The sequence below is a fragment of the Phalaenopsis equestris genome, unplaced genomic scaffold (assembly GCF_001263595.1).
Source record: "Phalaenopsis equestris unplaced genomic scaffold, ASM126359v1 Scaffold000287, whole genome shotgun sequence".
NCBI lineage: Eukaryota > Viridiplantae > Streptophyta > Magnoliopsida > Asparagales > Orchidaceae > Phalaenopsis > Phalaenopsis equestris.
The window spans coordinates 1054861-1072838 of NW_018164729.1; the positions used below are offsets into that span (position 1 = coordinate 1054861).

Consider the following 17978-nt stretch of genomic DNA (forward strand, 5'->3'; position numbering starts at 1 on the left):
TTTACGTAGTCAACACATAAACTTCAATTAAATAACATTCAAAATTCGACTCAAGGTTTAGAAAATCTGACACCTCATATTGAAACACAATGAATCGGCTGGAACCGACGGGCTAACCGTTGAATCAATTTATTTTTTTAGTGTTTCTTGAGAGACATTTTTTTGAATTATAATACTTGATTGCTAATCTTCTTGTAGTAATAGTACATCATTCAAATATTGATTTATTGTTGTTTTAATTTATAAGCACTTTTATTTACATTAAAAGAAGTATATTATAATTAATTCATTAGTATACATTTATGCAATTGAGTATTCCATGTTATCTTTTTATCTTTTCTTTACTTACAAATATTTTTATTAGATGCCAACATTTGCTTATTTTTAATTATTTTTAGAGAAACAATTGTTTAAAGTTGTGGAATGAAATAGTTTAAGGAATCAACATTTGATTTATGTTAAGTTGTTAGTCATTGATATATGAAGTATTTCAGGATATATTTTCATTTGATTTATATTTCATGATATACTTTTTATACTACAACATTATTATATCATTTAGGTTATATTTAATGTTTTTTTAATATTTATGATGTACCCGGTTCAACCTCCAGTTCGATCAAGTTAAACTGTTGAATCTTGAACCTCCTCCTCTTCCCGTTCAATGTTCGGTTAAATTTCAAAACCTCGGTTCGACTTCTTATCCACCTCCCCTCAAGTGAATAGAGAATGTCTATTTATAGCGCTTAGGGGATGATCATTTTGGTTATCTGGCAAATAACTCCCATAGCCGCCTGATCAAGCAACCCGCATCAATTACTTTTGATCATAGAGTTTTTTTTTTTTTTAATATGGTTTGATGGTCTTAATGATCTCATAATTGAGTGATATTTGGTTTGTTGGACTACTTTCATTGGGACGCTTGATTTGATTACATGTATGTTCATTTGCTCGTTCGATTAACGACTCAAAGCACCCAGTGTGGTCTAATTAATTATTCGTGACTTGATTTGACTCAGATTGAACTAATTTGGGCTTCTTTGAATTTATTATATCGATACAACTAGTTTGTCTATAAACTTCCTAAAATCGGGGTCTTGGATGATCCTGAATTTAAATCCAAAATATTTATTGTTTAGAAAATGTTTCGAGATTCAAGTCGGTTGATAAAAATTTATTGACAAGGCATCATTTTTATTATTATATATTTTAGCATTACCCAAATGAGAACTCTGATATCCAATTGATTGAACGTCATCTGACTATATCTATGTGCGTGTTGTATATTTTTTTTTGAAACATCTATTATTATTGATGTTTATTAATTATGAGCTTTGAGGGATGCCCCATAGGTGCTGCAATAGATGGTTGATTGTATTTAAATCAATCAATTTTATAGGCATGTGTAGGCCAAAGAAAGACAAATTAAATATTATATCTTAGAGGTTTCTCCTTCAAGAACTATAACTTAAAGAAGCAAAGCTTCTGAGTTTAATTGCATATTAGGTGTGTTCGAGAATACTCTTGATCAAGGAATTAATTCTTGTATTTATTAGTTAATTAAGATTTGAATGGATTCAATGAAAGTAAATAGAATGTCAGAATGGATGTTATGGAGCTCTATAAAAGATAGAAGCATAAGAAAAAATGAGAATTGAAAAAGAATGGGCTCCTAAACCCTAAGATGATGGCTAATTTACCAAAGGGTGTGACGGCCCTGTTCAAAATCTCATGGTTTCACTGCTATGGGTTGTAAGTGCCCTTAGTTTTCGTAATCAAGAGGTGACCAGAAGATCCTAGTTAGCAAAACAACTATGGGTTGCCTTTCAAAGGAGACCTCATAGACCAAGATTGTCCGCTTAGTTCTAGACATTGGGTGTGCGGATGCACGTCAAAGTTGACATATGGAGGGTAAGACAAATACAACTTATGAGACCGACACTTATAGCTTAATCACACACACACACACATGACAAAGCGAGGGTGATCAAGATATATGAAGAAAGATCCAGCTATGAATTCTATTAATATAATATGAGGGAGATCAAGCAATAGAGACGCACAGCTATCTTCAGAGCTGAACATGTAAAAAATTTGCTGATTCAGTTATGTTTTTTGTCCAAGCATTTCCCTCTATAAATATATTTAGAAGTATCTGCTGGACTTATTTTTATACAACAAATTCTACAGAAATTTTTAGCCTGCTTAAAGAGTAGGAAGATTTTCATACATCCCACTCAATATCTATGTATTTATACATATAACACCTAAACTTACATTTTTACTTGTATAAAATCTTATTTCATTTTAACAAAATTAAAATAATGATATTTTTTTATGAGATATTAAAGATTTGGATGGTATAAATGTAAGAAAAAAAGATTCAGGTGTTAAATATATTAGAATCGAGTGGTACGATTTGTAAATATCCCGAAAGTTGTGTTTGACTTGAACATGAGTTTATGTTAAATAGAATTTATCAAATTCAATAAATTTGAACACTAAGCAATGGTGAAAGAAATTCTTAAATCTTCCAAATTTAATAAATTTAGATTTATGTTGAGGAAAAGACTGAACACGAAAAAATTCATTTTAACATGATGATGGACTTAATTTTAATTTTAATTTTTTATATTTGGATGAATTTATATTAAATTTATGGCTAAATTAAAATTAAATTATAATACCAAACACCAATTTAAAAAAAAAATTTATTTCAAATTTTCTTAGACCCTCCCTTCTCCCTTCAAAATGAACGGTTGGCAATACCCATTGGCAATGTTTCTGTTAGAAAGGTGAAATCCCGTATAGGTTCAATTCTTCTCGCGTTTATTCATTGAATGTGGACGTTTTTTTGGCAGTTTATGGAATCTCCCTCCACATTTTCTTCTCCACTATTTTTATCCTTTTGTTGTGCTTATAATTATTCCTCAGACGCACAACGTTCCTCATAGCCCACGCTCACACTTCTCTAAGGAATGAGGTTCTCTCTCTATCTCTCCCTGCATTCTTTTGACCTTTTTTTATTGAGATTTATGAAAAAAGATTGCATTTTTATTGCTAAAGGTTTGTTTAAGCCTAAAAAATGGCTCCTTTTTTAATATTTTCGAGTACAGTTTTGGCATTGTGGTTAAAATGTTTTATTTTATTTATTAAGTTTCTGCAAATGTGATTAGGTTATATATTAAGGTTTTAGGCAACAATGGCAAAAGTATAGTTGTAAATATAAGAAAAAAGAACAATTTTTTTTCCTTTTTTTGCATGCAAACCAGTCGTTAGCATTAAAAATGTAATTTTTATCTTGAATCACTTAAAATGGCGGATTCTATTGCCTAATTTTCTCCAAATATGATTAGGATTTGGAGAGGGGCATTCCAGAAAGGTGAACTCCGTTAAATTTTTTATAAATTTGATCTATATTTTTACTGATTGCTTAGATTTTATTTTTGTTTCTGTTGTAGAGGACTGATTCAACCGTTGAGATTAAGAAGAACTCTATGATTGAAGATGGGCGGTTAGGGATAGGCAGAACTGCATGCATGTTTCTTTCTTTATTAGACGACTTGACAATTTTGACGACTTTTTCTCATGTTATTGCATTGCACGCCTAATTCTTTTTATTTGTTTGTGGTCCTTTGTTTTCTTGCTATCAGCATCGCTACATGAATTCGGTTGAGTTTCTCCCTGATAACTATAAATAGTTGCAATTTCATTATTTGTTTCTTTATAAAGATTAAGGTTTACATACCTACCGCTCAATTCCAATGTAGCAGGCGTCAAGTAAATTTTTCAATCATCTGGTTTTTTCCTCCTAACGGCTATAAAATTTTGAATTATAGGTGAATTGAGCCTTTCTCAAGTTTTCATATATATTCAGCTAAGGGATGGGTGGCCATATTGTAACTTCAAATGAAGTTGAGAACTTAGAAGCAAACAACATTAAACAATATGAATCAGAGCAGAAATTGGAGAAATCTCCATCGACTTACAAGGTCGGATGCCCCCCAAGAAAAAAGTTTCTTAAAGAATTCGCCGATGGATTGAAGGAAACCTTCTTCGCCGACGATCCCTTGAAGCCTTACAAGGACCAACCTGGATCAAGGAAGTTCTTGCTTGGCTTGCAGTTTTTGTTTCCAATCTTTGAATGGGGAAGAGATTATAATTTGATTAAGTTTAAAGGAGATATTATTGCAGGATTAACCATTGCTAGCCTCTGCATACCTCAAGTAAGATTATGCAATAACTTAGAGATTATTTAGTGATAAATGTATTATATATTATGTTTTTATAGGATGTCACATGTTTAAATAAAAATTCCAATCATAAGATTTAAGTTTTATTTTAATAAAGTACTAGTTGTCGAACCAAGTTGATGTATCTGGGAGATCATAATTGTTACTCATCTTTTTTAGAAAACATTGCATTGTTTAATTAATATAACATTGAATCAAATATAGTTCATTTGATATATCTAGCTTTATTATGTAAAAAACATTCATATCTACATAAGTTTTAGTTAGACAACATTAAACCAAGCAACCATTCAATATACTTGAACGTGCGCACAACACATTCGCCGGAAATAAAGTAAAGAATCCCAATGAACCCAGTAACAAATCTCACCCTGCCCCAAATTAAAAAAAGGAAGATTTACATACAAACTGCTCAATTCTAAGGTATTTACATATCTAACACCTAAACCTCAATACTTACATATATGCCACCATATATATGCATGAAAATGTGTATTTCACTTCTTAGAAGTTCAAAATAGTGATATTTTTATATGATATGAAAGGTTTGGGTCGTATGAATGTAAAAAATAATGTTTAGGTGTTGGATACCTAAAAGTTTGTATGCAGGAAGCTATAAGGCTACTTTTCTATGTTTATTCAATGATATGCTTTGATTTGAAAACAGGACATTGGGTATGCAAAGCTTGCAAATCTGGAACCACAAAATGGTCTTTGTAAGTACTTATTAGCATTGGTTAATTACTTTTTGATGAGCTAACTACATCTTCATGTAAATAAATGAGACAAAAAATCTTGCAGATTCTAGCTTTGTTCCACCTCTAGTTTACGCGCTCATGGGAAGTTCAAGAGACATTGCTATAGGGCCTGTAGCAGTAGTTTCTCTTTTGTTGGGGTCTCTTCTGCAAGATGAACTTGATCCCATAAATAACAAAGAGGAATACCTGAGGCTTGCATTCACTGCTACCTTCTTTGCTGGTATCACTCAAGCTTTGCTAGGATTTTTAAGGTAAAAAAAAAAGGAAAAGATAAATGAGATGAACTGTTGAATTCTAGATTGAATATGTAATTAACTTCTTTATGTGCTTCTATTTGTAATTTGCAGACTAGGATTTCTCATAGACTTCTTATCACATGCTGCAATAGTTGGATTTATGTCTGGAGCAGCCATTACTATTGGTCTTCAGCAACTCAAAGGTTTCCTTGGCATACAAAAATTTACAAAACAGACGGACATAATTTCTGTTATGAAGTCTGTTTTTCATCCATTTCCTCATGGGGTAATTTTTAACATTATTGGTATTTTTGTATTTATTCTCATAAAAACAGTTTTTTGTTTTCAGATTTTTTTGTGTTAGTGCTGAACTGTTCCATTTATTTGACTATTTGCTCAGTGGAATTGGCCAACAATTCTCATAGGAACAATCTTCTTGATTTTCCTTCTTGCTGCTAAGCATGTGGTAACAATTACTGCAACATTTTTTGTTTAATTGTTTTGATCTCCATATTAAATATTCTAAGAACTAATTGAGGTTATGTAAATAGGGAAAGAAGAACAGGAAGCTATTTTGGCTGCCCGCAATTGCGCCGCTAATTTCTGTCGTTTTGGCAACATTTTTCGTTTATATTACTCATGCAGAAAGACATGGAGTGCAAATAGTGAGTCATTTTAGCAAATTCAAAATTAGTTCTTTTCACTCTCATAATTTTTTTCAAAATAAGATATTAAACCAATTATTGTTGTCATTTTCAAGGTGAAACATATAAAAAAAGGGATCAACCCCTCCTCTGTCAACCTAATCTATTTTTCGGGACCGTTGTTCGCGAAGGGAGTCAAAATTGGCATTATTGCTGGCATGATTGCGCTAACGGTACTCTATAGAACTATCAAGGAAGATTTACATACATACAGTTCAATTCTTATGTATTTACATATCTAATATCTAAACTTTAATTTTTTACATATATGTCATCTTATTTATGCATGAAAATAGTGTATTTCAAGAAAAAAAAAACTTAAATTAGTTGTATTTTTGGCATGATATGAAATGTTTCGGTGGTATAAATATAAGAAGCAAAGTTTAGGTTTTAGATAAGCATGTACAGAGAAATTGGGTGGTATGTATGTGGATGCCTCAATCATCAAATACCATTTTGTTCAAGAAAGCTAGTCTTTTTATTTGCTTCTAAGCGTTTAAAGTTTTATAGGAAGCGGTGGCGATCGGACGAACATTTGCATCCATGAAGGACTATCACTTGGATGGAAATAAAGAAATGGTTGCGCTTGGCACAATGAATGTTGTAGGCTCGATGACTTCGTGCTACGTTGCCACCGGTACAACATAGATTATTTTTTTAACGTATCTAACGCAAACTTTGTTTATTGCAGTTCTACAACTCAAATCTTTTATATCACATCAAAAATACAATTATTATAAGTTTTAAAAAGTGATGCACCTTTCTAAGCTTATATAAGGTTGGCATATGTGTAAATTTGAAGTTTAGGTATGTAAATACATAGGAATTGAGTGATATGTATTTTTTTATAGTTTCATTGTCATGGTCTTAACTCTCTGTTTCAGGATCATTTTCAAGATCAGCTGTTAATTACATGTCTGGATGCCAAACTCCAGTGTCCAACTTGGTTATGTCCATTGTGGTGTTCTTCACTTTACTATTAATCACACCATTATTTAAGTATACTCCGAACGCAATTCTATCGTCGATCATCATCTCCGCAGTGATTAATTTGATCGACTACGAAGCAGCTTTTCTCATCTGGAAGGTTGATAAATTTGATTTCATTGCTTGCATGGGAGCATTTCTTGGCGTGGTCTTTGCTTCAGTTGAGATTGGTCTATTGATTGCTGTAAGAGAAAGAGCTCACTGCAGCTTTGTATTTGATAATATTTTTGTTTAGCAATATAAGAAAATATATTAAATTGTCAAAATAGTCATCTGACTATTTACAATGAGCCTTTTCGGTCCCACAGTTTATAAAAGTATAAACTTAATCCTCTATACTTTTAACTGGGATGAAATAATTTCTGCGGTGATTATGTTAGCTCATATTAAAAGAGCTTGCGGACTGAATTGACATATTTATATACTCTGACTAAAATGACCCCAACAAAGACTCAGCAGACTGACTCTTCTATTATTTTTCTGTAAAACATTTATGATTAAATAAATTTTCTCAAATTCATATCAAAATTTATGCTTTATAGGTCTTCATATCATTTGCTAAGCTTCTTCTACAAGTGACAAGACCTAGGACTGCTATACTGGGCAATCTTCCTGGAACTACAATCTACAGGAACATTGAACAATATCCTGATGCCAGTAGAGTTCCAGGAGTCCTGATTGTGAGAGTTGATTCAGCCATATATTTTACTAACTCTAATTATGTTAAAGAGAGGTGAATAATATATACAATATTATCCATTTGAATTTATATCTAGTATTTCATTTTATTACATCAATTTATACTTAAAAAAAGTTTCATGTTTTGCTTGTAGAATCTTAAGATGGTTGACTGATGAAGAGGAGAAGCTGAAAAAAATAGAGTTCCTCATCGTGGAGATGTCTCGTGAGATTCCAAGCTTTCTGACTGTTTAATTTTTATAATTTGGGAAGGCAGATAGATTATCTCTAATTTCAAGGATTAAATTGCAAAATTTGCAGCTGTGACTGACATTGACACCAGTGGCATTCATGCCTTGGAAGAGTTGTTCAAGTCTCTGAAGAAAAGGAATGTTCAGGTGAGGAAAGATGGATAATCTTGTCTCTCTAAACTCAATTCAATGATTATAATAAATAGAAACTCTGAATAGTTTTTTTTGCAAATATCAAAAGCTTGTTTGAATGAATATTTACATTTATGAGGTTTAAATTCTTGTTTTGGCATGGCAGCTGGCTCTTGCCAATCCAGGGCCAGTGATCATGGAGAAGCTTCATGCTTCAGAGTTCATGGAACTGATTGGAAGTGACAAAATCTTCCTCACTGTAGGAGATGCAGTGCTGAACTGTGCCAAGAAATCAAAGGAAGTTGTCTGAGTATGCAAAAGACTTTTTTTTTTCTTTTCTGTATATGTATGTGGACTAAATCTCTCATTTATCCTAATTGGGATTTATAAGCTGAAATAAAAGATTATGCAGATGATTTGAGCAAATATTGGGTGCATTGGGTTGCTTGTATTATAGTTTTATAATTACAAAAAATATATATATTTTTTTAACATATTGAATATATTGTATTTCAAATATAAATATAAATATAAATATAAATTAAATAACAATTAAAAAAAAGGATCCCCATTAGCCTCTTGGTTTATGAGATCAAATAAGTGGGGAGATATTTTGACTTAATATTAAAGAATTTCAAAATGATTTTTCTTTCCTTTATTTAGTTGATTTCTGCCTTTTTCTTTTCGTATCTTTTGCCAAAAGTGACAATACTCCTTTATTCTCTAAAAATCTACTCGTGCTTGTGCATACCCGTCCACTTTTGAGATTTTATAAAAACCCTATTTTTTTCTTTTTTATAAAAGATGATCCAACTGTGCTGCACTAGCAAAAGTATCATTGCCCTAACAATTCAGTCGTAAAGTCAAGTTAAAATAATCCTAAAAGAACAGGTAAACTTTTCTTGGGCATTATGCACAAATGAAACACATGATTTTACGAGACTACATCCTCAGCCACTATGCCATGAATAAATGCATGCTCTTCTTGCTTCTCAATACATAATCCAAAATAATAATAATCATTTTACAATAGTTGGAATAAAGATTTTACATTAATTGAAATACTAAGCACTTCGATGCTTTCCCACAAGCCATGGATAAAAATAGGAAAGCTTAATGATAAACCCTCTGCAAACCTTAATACATATCAGTAGCCACAAGAGCCAAACTAACAATATAGAGACAAAAAGGAGGACTGATGACCACCTTATGAACTCTAGTAAGGCAGCACAAGTTGCCAAAATACCAAAATGGCATCCCAATCTAGTCCAGGATCCTGCTTATGCCTCAAGACATGTACAAATTGTACAGAATATAGGAGATGTAAACTTGTTCTCAAGTTGCTCAGCTAGCCGCCACCGTTTCGCCGCCGCCCGAGGCCTTAGAAGCCGGCGTGTTTGCTTGAGTCTGAGTCGAGTCCTTCCTAGAGGTGACGGAGCATTTCGCCTTCTCCTTCCTCTCATCTAGCTTTATTTGATGCCCGCGACATTCCGTGCTACAAAAGGCAATTTCACCCCTGTAAGAGGAGAAATCAGATAACTAAAAAAAACTTTTTTTGGACTTTTGAGCAAATTTAATCGCAAACTCACATATCATGAATGCAAGGCTTCAAACCCAAGGCATTATCTGGAAAGCTAAGCTCTCAATCAAAAGAGAATATTACATACAGAATTCATATGCATGTTAACTCCATTTACAATATTACTAGACACTATTGTACAACATATATTACACATGCATACGAACTTCGTAGGTAATTTTTTTTTCCCAACCAGTGAGTTAAAATGGGCAGCATGACTTTAGATGTTTTATTGAGAATTTTCTTTCAACATGACAGCTTTATTTGCTTATTATGTCGGAGAGTAGATAATTATTAAGCTTCTCTCCTTATTTTTCAATGAATCAATCAATTAATAGAGTATAAGTTTGATACTTAAATAATTGATTGTTTGATAGAAAAATGAGGAGCAATTTAATAATTGACCTCTCACTGACAAAATAAGCAAATAAAGAAAGCATTGAAAGAAAATTCTTACGTATGGACTACCTCCTATATACGGATTATAATTTGCATAGAGCCTACAAACCGACACCAATGAAATATAAAATGGGGGAAAATATTTAGGGCCTGCTTGGAATAGCTTATTTATTTACTTTTATCGGCTCTGTTTTTCTAAATGTAAGCAAAGATAACTAATTTTAGTATTTTTTTTTGTAAATTTTGCTATCTAAAATAAATTTTCCTAGCGGTGAAGCTGAGTGATACAGTTATATCCTTTTATAAACAACTATTACTATATCTAATAATTCTATATTAGTATTATACAATACTTACTGCTATAAAATTACACCTTACTTCGGTTTAGCCTATTCCTTTTACACGTGTATACGGTTGTGGTGTAGTGGAGACACATATATATGGCTACTGCTGTAACCATGGAGGACACTTTTTGATATTTGATTAAAGAAATATACTGATTCACTTCCTATTCTCTTGTTTTTCCCTTTCTTTATTATACAACTGAAATGGTAACAGAGGCGAGAATGGCGGACCGAGGAAAACAACCAGCGGGCGACGACGATCGGCGCTGGGAAATTCTACACGCGCCTCAAGCTTCCCTCACTTAGCGGATTGATCAGCTTGCCAGAGATTTTCAACAATTTGTTAGCGAGGTCAGGTGAGAATTTCGAACAACGTATTCATCCCACCGGCAACCACATCAGTCATGTCGGCAACTATATTGTCGTCGTATGAATCTACTGCGGTTAACCAAGCTCTGGGGCGACCCTGACGAACCGATTAACAGACGCACTCCGAGTTTCCTGAATCCGAAGAGGAGTGAAAACCTCCTTCAGCAGAGTTACATCTCAGATTCAAAATCTAGGGAGGATCCTATCGAATTGGGAAATGCTCGTCAATGTCAAACCTATCCAGATTGTGGCTACAGTGACTTCAAGGTAAAAATTGTTCTACCTTTTTTTTATGGTCACCTACATATTGAAAACTATCTCGACTGGGAACAATCAGTCGAGACATTCTTCGATTACATGGATATTCCTACGGAAAAACAGGTCAGATATGTAAACCCTAAAAAAATCTCTCACATTTCCTCTCCTCTTACAATCCTTGAAGAAAATTTCCAAGCCCTTGACTTTCTCTAACTCTCAAACTCTCTTGCAGCCCCTTACACGCCACACTTACACACTGGCAGCAACTGATGCAATCCAGAGGACGTGAAGGAAAGGGAAATGTTAAAACCAAGTTGAGGATGAAACAATTTCTCCGCAACCACTTCCTTCCATCTGATTACAAGCAAATGTTGTAGCAATATCAGCGCTGCTCTCAAGGAAATAGAACAATCGGCAATTATATAGAAAAATTATATAGGTTGTGTGTTCGGAACAATCTTAATGAATCTAAACAACAAATGGTTGCCAGTTATGTGGGAGGGCTTAAGATGCTATACACGATAAGTTGGAATTGGACTCGGTATGGTCAAAATCTGAAGCTATTAATCTAGCCTATAAGGCTGAACTACAGCTCAATCAGTCAAACAGATCTTCAACATTGAGAACAAATTGTAACGAGCAGCTGGGTGAAGCAATGAAGAGCGGATCTAACATTGTGAAGCCAAGCCCCATTCAGTCCCAAAACAAAAGCAATCTCGCTGGTTTCAATGACCCTAAAGCAGTTATTAAACAAACCAACAATCGTGACAGCATTTATCATAAACCGAGATCATCTAGGGGCCTGTTTGGGGCAGCGGCAGAGGAGCGGCGCGGCAGGCAGACGCGATTTTGCGTCGTTTGGAGCGGCAAGGTAGGCATACGCGGCGAAAGTTTTCGCATTTTAACGAAAACGCGGGCCGCAGGATAGACCCCGCGACCCCGCGTTCGCTTCACTAATATTACATATTACCCCCGCAAAGCCCCCTACGTCTTCTTCCCTAGCGTCCCAATACTTTTGCCCCAAAATGATAAAGAGAACGAGATAGGGTCATAGAAACTAGCGAAAGATCGAACCTTCTGATAAGTCGATGATTGAAGATTAATCAAATCATTCACAGAACACAAACGATTGATCTCATATAGAAGCCCTGCAGCGAACAGGATAGCGGCGGAGGAATCCAACTCCTACTCCGACTCCAACTCCGCAGCCATTAATGGGACGTCTTACTCCTACTCTGACTCCAAAGCCGCAACCATTAATGGACATACAAGCTCACGTGACCTGCTTCAAGACCCTGAGCTCTTCCACTTCTTCAACCATTCCTTTCAAGCTTCTCCTGTAATCAAATGCTTCTGCAGGAATGTCTTCTATCTTCTTCTCCAATTTCTCTGGTAATGGATTCATAAACTTGCTCGAAGGTGATCTAATGGCGAAGCAGGGATGCAAGATGGAGAGGGAGATGCTAAGCATCTCTCGGGAAACTGGTCTTACCACCGATATAAACCCATAGATCTCCTCATGTAATGAAATTGGGAGGAGTAACTATGGAAAGTGCCTCTGGAATTATGAAAAAATAATTCTCCCTGAATCTGAACATTGAAAAATTAATTAATAGATTTTATTTATGGATTGTGTATGAATAGCATTTGTGTATGTTTATCCTCTCTGGATTCATAATATAGCAGTAGAGACATGATTGTAGTGTTTTGAAAAAAAGAAAAATCTACTTCTTACGTTCGATTTAATATACTGAATTAATTAGTTGAGTGTTGTTAGCATATAACTATTTACTTATCTAACGGCTAAATTTTAATTTTAACATTTATACCAACCAAATCTTTCATATCACGGAACACGAACAATTTTAGTTTTTGCTTTAAAAGTAATAAATTTAAGGCTATCAGAGTTTTGTTACGCACATCACAAAACAGGGGCAAAATTGTCATTTTTACAGAAACAGCTACCCCGCAGTTGTTTTCACACTGGTGCCCCAAACATACAGTCAGCTTCCCCGCAGCAGCCTCCTGGGACAGCACAGCTGCTGCTGAGAAGCTGTAAAGCTGCAACTGCGCCAAACAAAGCCTAAGTGCTTTTGTTGCCTCCAACCGAGCCACCGTTCTAATGAATGTCCTAATCATCGTCAGTTGCAAGTGATGGAAAGTGAAAAAATTGCAGAAGAGTCACGTGAATTTCCATTCTCCAATGAAGAATGTGAAAATATACCGGGTGATGATGGAGAGTCTTTTTCTAAACAACATGTGAACTCTCAAAGAAATACTATCTTCCGTACTCGTTGTACCCTTAATGGTAATGTTTGTAACTAGATAGTGGATGCAATAAAAATGTCATTGCGGCAAAGGTCGTTAAAGCACTCCAACTTAAAACATCCAAACATCCACAACCTTACAAAATCAACTAGATTAAAAGGGGCATTGAAGTTCTTGTGACAGACATGTGCATGTTAGCTTTTCATTGGAAAGAATTTTATCTGTGATGTTTTATAAATAGGTGTACGTTATGTCATCTCATTTTAGGAATATCTCAGCAATCCAACGCATATTCCATTGATTGGAAGGGAAGGAAAATTAGATTACTGCCTACACCATCTATGGGAAAAAAAAAACATCAAAAAGAAATCAGCTTATATTAGCATAACTTGTTCGCAATTACTGGCCGCTTATAAAAGTGAGAATTGCATGTATGTGGTCTAGGTGGCTGAATCGAATAACCGCAAGACTAAATTTCTTGTTGAAGTTGAAAATTTGTTAGGTTAGTTCACAGATGTTTGGCCGACTGACTAAAACCTAATCAACTTCCTCCTCCTCCTCTACGCTCCATTCAACATCAAATAGATTTAATTCCCGATTCAACATTACTCAATCAACCTCATTATAAGATGAATCCCAAAAAACATCAAATCCTACAAAAAATTATTGAAGATTTACTGCAAAAACAACTCATTCGGCATAGTCTTAGTCCATGTATTGTTATGGCATTCATCGTTAAATTTCGCTTTCCTATGTTGCGCCTAGAAAAACTTCTCAATATATTGGGTGGAGCCAGTTATTTTTCAAAACTAGACCTTCGCAGCGATTGTCGTCAAATTAGAATTCATGAAGGAGATGAGTGGAGAACAACATTCAAAATTCAAGAAGGCCTACATGAATGGCGAGTAATGCCCTCTGGCCTATGCAATACCCCAAGCACATTCAAGAGACTAATGCATGATGTACTCAAACCTTTGCATGGATATTCTTTTGTGGTATATTTTGATGATATTCTTGCGCATGGCCCTTCATTGGATGCTCATTTACATCACCTAAAATTGATTTTAACGGCTCTTCGTGATCACAAGTTGTTTTCAAATCTTCCCAAGTGTGAATTTGCCATGGAAGAGAAGTGGCTTTTGGGTTTTTTTGTGTCCAAACAGGGTATCAAAACTGATCCGAGCAAGGTAGAGGTTATCAATTCATGGCCAAAACCAGCAAATTTTACTGAATTTCTAAGCTTCCATGGGCTCGCTAACTTCTATCACATATTCATTCAAAATTTCAGCATAATTGTAACTCTGATTACCGATTATTTAAAGCAGAAATTATTTTTTCTGGGGTGACGAACAGTAGTCCAGCTTGCTGCCATTAAACAACACCTAAGTTATGCACCAATTTTAGGAATGCCTGATTTTGATAAACCTTTCCAAGTAGAGACTGATGCTTCTATTGTTGGCATGGTAGCAGCTCTTTCCCATGAGAACCGACCTATCAAATTTTTCAACAGAAATTAAGTGGTTAACGGCAAAGGAGGTCTACCTACGAACAAGAATTGTATGTTGTGCTTTGGGCACTTAAACAATGGGAGCACTATTTAATTTCACAAGAATTTATACTTTTCAGCGATCACTAATCATTTTTACAAACACAAAAAAACTTGAATCAGATGCATATGAGATGGATTGTATTTCTACAAAAAAAAAAAATTTAAACGCAAATCAGGCCATAGCAATCGGGTTGCCAACGCTCTTAGCCGAAGATGGAGCCTTCTAGTTGCAGTTCAATTTCTAATCACAGATATGAAAACTCTTTGCAAACAATATGTGAATGGCGGTGATTTTTCAATTCCATGGTCTATTTGTAAGCACAGGGCAGCAGGTGACTATTCCATTCAAAGAGGATTTCTCTTCAAAAGCAATCAACTTTTTATTCCAAATACTTCCCTTCGAGAACAGTTCATTCACGAAGTGCATGGTGGTGGATTGGCCGTTAATGTTGGAAGAGACAAGACATTGGCTCTCCTTCAAGCAAAGAAGTTTTTGGCCACGACTTCGTCGTGATTTGCATCGCTTCGTGAAAAATGTTAAGTGTGCCAAACATTTAAAGGTGTCAATCAGAATACTGGCCTATATACTCCTTTACCGGTCCCATATTCAATTTGGTAAGAACTTAGTTTAGACTAAGTTTTGGGGCTTCCAAAAACTAAATGAGGTCTTGATTCTGTCATGGTGGTGGTTAATAGATTTTCAAAGATGACCCATTTTATCGCCTGCAAAAAGGCATTTGATGCAATAAATGTTGCAAAATTTTTCTTTAAGGAAATAATTCGTCTACATGGCATTTCAATGAGCATAACTTTGGATTGTGATGTTAGGTTCCTTGGTTGTTCCTGGCAGGAATTGTGGAAGCGATTACAAACTCAACTCAACTTACCTTTCTCAATTCAATAGACAAACTGAAGTGGAAAACTGCTCATTCGGTGATATGATTCGTTGTCTTGCAGGTGAACATCAAGAGTAATGGGACGATGGCTTGGGTCAAGCAGAACATGCTTTTAACTGCAGGCAGGACACTCTTTAGTATTGTATATACTAAATAACAAAATCATACGATTGATATAGTTGTAATTCCCAAACCGAGAAGCTCTTAAGCAGAATATGCTTAAGAGCAGAATGGGACGATGGCTTGGGTCAAGCAGAATATGCTTTTAACTAAAGGCAAGACACCCTTTAGTATTGTATATACTAAATAACAAAATCATACGATTGATGTAGTTGTAATTCCCAAACCAAGAAGCTCTTAAGCAATCAAAATGGCAGGTGATTTTGAGGAAATGTTCAAAACCGTGAAACATAAAATTAATGAGAGCAATGTGAAATACAAGCAACAAGTTGATGAGCATCGCAAAAGAAATATTTTTAATGTTGGGGATCCAGTGATGATCACTCTCCGTGAGGAAATATTTCCTACCGACACTTACTCCAACTAAACCCGTGAAAAATTGGGCCTTTTCTTATTGAAGAAGTGATTAATGATAATGTGTGTGGTGACACTTCCCGGGATTTGAACATATCCTTCACTTTCAATGTAGCTGATTTGTATAAGTATCACCCACCAAATTATGGATGTGTGCAAATTACTGAACTCGAGTCGAGTTCTTCTGAACCAGAAGGGAACTAATGCACTTATATCCTCTGATAAATAGCTATTATTATATCTAATAATTCTATATTAGCATTATATAATACTTACTGCTGAATATTATATCTTATATTGGTTTAGCCTATTCCTTTTACACATGTGCACGGTTGTGGTGTACTGGAGACATATATGTGGCTACTGCTGTAACCGTGGATGACACTGTTTGATATTTGATTACAGAAACATACTAATTCACTTCCTATTCTCTATTTTTACCCTTTCTTTATTCTGCAACTGCGCCACTGAGTTGAGTGTTTTTTAAATTTGAGATTTTATAAATCTATCTTCTATATTTTGCATAAATTACGCATTAACTTCAAATAATAATCTTTTACATGGCAATTTCACAACCGGAATTACTAAAAATTGCGTAAGTCTATACTGAGAGAAAGGGGGATGCAGATTCACTCATACATAACATACATTCAACATAATAAAAAATAAAAAAAAAATGATCAGCTGTGAGAAGACTGTTACAAGACAGTTATATATAAATAACAAAACAGCCAAACTTTCCCTTAAAAAAATAGTGATATGAGTATTGTATTGATTGTGGTGAAGTGGACTTTACCTTCTAAATTTTTTTATAAAATGATCTTTAAGTTATGTAAAATCATCTCCAAATCTAAAAAACAAAAAAAAATAACCCCATAACAGAAACATAAATTATTTGAAACGTATACAAACCATCTTGAAATTATGAATAATTATTCTGCACGGAACTCTGGTTACTATAATTACGAGGAGCTGAGCAGGTGATCTAATTATTTTACGACCACCAAATCACAACAACGGCCGGCACGCACTCTAACAAACGAGAAACACGTGAAAAAAAAAGTTCGCGAGAAATCAGTAAGAAACTACCAGATCAACCCAGATAAACCGACTAAAGCGGACGAATAAACACAAATACAAATCCACCAGGATCAAAAAAATTGCAAGCGATTTGAAAAGAAAATAACAAATCACCAAATCAGCTACAGATTGGCTAACATGCATACCTATACATAAAGATGTCGCGGCCGGGATGGAGAACCCCTTTGCAGAGAGCGCAAACCCTAAGAAATGGAGCCGTCTCAACCGCAGCTGAGCCCCACCGTATCCCTCGCGGCGACACCATCGAGACTAAACCTGATGCTCCCATCACGTTCCGCCGCCGATCGAGATTCCAGTCTCTAGAATCCCACGGCGGCTGATTTCCGTCGCCGGTAGCTGGTGCCTTTGGATGGAACTGTGTGGATACTGTCACCGTAGTGCCGAGATCTGCTGAAACATTCTTCATGCTTGTCGTCCGCTTCATAGACGGACGAGGCCTCTTGCCGAGCAACATCTTCGGAGAGAGAGAGTGTGTGTGAGAGGATTCTGTGCTGGAAGGAGGAAGAAATAGAAGGGTGGCAGAGAATCTGAACCGTTGATTGGAATCACCACATATATTGTTGTCCACGTTAGTTGCTTCGTTGTGCCGCTACTTTTTCCAGTTGATTGGTTTATTTAGTTTTTTTATTTTTTTAGTAATAAACTTATTTAAAATAAAGATATATATACTGAATTAATTAGT

General features: G+C 34.9%; 2 protein-coding genes across 4 annotated transcripts; one reads left to right on the top strand and one right to left on the bottom strand.

The window, feature by feature from the left end:
- Positions 1 to 2921: 2921 nt before the first annotated feature.
- LOC110024998 (sulfate transporter 1.2-like) lies at positions 2922 to 8415 on the top strand. 2 transcript variants are annotated; one of them, XM_020725225.1, is made up of 14 exons: positions 2922 to 2983; positions 3840 to 4226; positions 4921 to 4969; positions 5055 to 5262; positions 5359 to 5533; positions 5648 to 5713; positions 5799 to 5912; positions 6008 to 6124; positions 6462 to 6588; positions 6836 to 7122; positions 7481 to 7671; positions 7772 to 7842; positions 7938 to 8014; positions 8166 to 8415. In XM_020725225.1, the coding sequence occupies exons 2-14, from the start codon at positions 3885 to 3887 to the stop codon at positions 8307 to 8309; spliced, it is 1968 nt and encodes a 655-aa protein (XP_020580884.1). In that variant the 5' UTR covers positions 2922 to 2983; positions 3840 to 3884; the 3' UTR covers positions 8310 to 8415. The 2 variants fall into 2 exon arrangements, with proteins under 2 accessions (XP_020580884.1, XP_020580885.1); XM_020725226.1 differs by lacking the exon at positions 2922 to 2983 and adding an exon at positions 3634 to 3671.
- A 566-nt stretch (positions 8416 to 8981) lies between these two features.
- On the bottom strand, positions 8982 to 17817 carry LOC110024999. Of its 2 annotated transcripts, none has more exons than XM_020725229.1 (2): positions 17422 to 17817; positions 8982 to 9494 (listed from the first exon to the last, which is right to left on the bottom strand). In XM_020725229.1, exons 1-2 carry the CDS (start codon positions 17748 to 17750, stop codon positions 9344 to 9346), a joined length of 480 nt encoding a protein of 159 aa, XP_020580888.1. In that variant the 5' UTR covers positions 17751 to 17817; the 3' UTR covers positions 8982 to 9343. The 2 variants fall into 2 exon arrangements, with proteins under 2 accessions (XP_020580888.1, XP_020580886.1); XM_020725227.1 differs by having other exon boundaries at positions 8982 to 9515; positions 17422 to 17809.
- Between the last annotated feature and the right edge of the window lie 161 nt (positions 17818 to 17978).

What these genes read in the sequence shown, in the direction of transcription:
- LOC110024999 (XM_020725227.1), bottom strand. Translation starts at nt 17,750, where the DNA reads ATGTTGCTCGGCAAGAGGCCTCGTCCGTCTATGAAGCGGACGACAAGC. An exon ending in CGCGACATCTTTATGTATAG is followed by an intron (nt 9,516 to 17,421) that starts GTATGCATGTTA and finishes CTCCTCTTACAG; the next exon opens with GGGTGAAATTGCCTTTTGTA.
- LOC110024998 (XM_020725225.1), top strand. Translation starts at nt 3,885, where the DNA reads ATGGGTGGCCATATTGTAACTTCAAATGAAGTTGAGAACTTAGAAGCA. An exon ending in GGAACCACAAAATGGTCTTT is followed by an intron (nt 4,970 to 5,054) that starts GTAAGTACTTAT and finishes AAAATCTTGCAG; the next exon opens with ATTCTAGCTTTGTTCCACCT. An exon ending in TTCTTGCTGCTAAGCATGTG is followed by an intron (nt 5,714 to 5,798) that starts GTAACAATTACT and finishes TTATGTAAATAG; the next exon opens with GGAAAGAAGAACAGGAAGCT.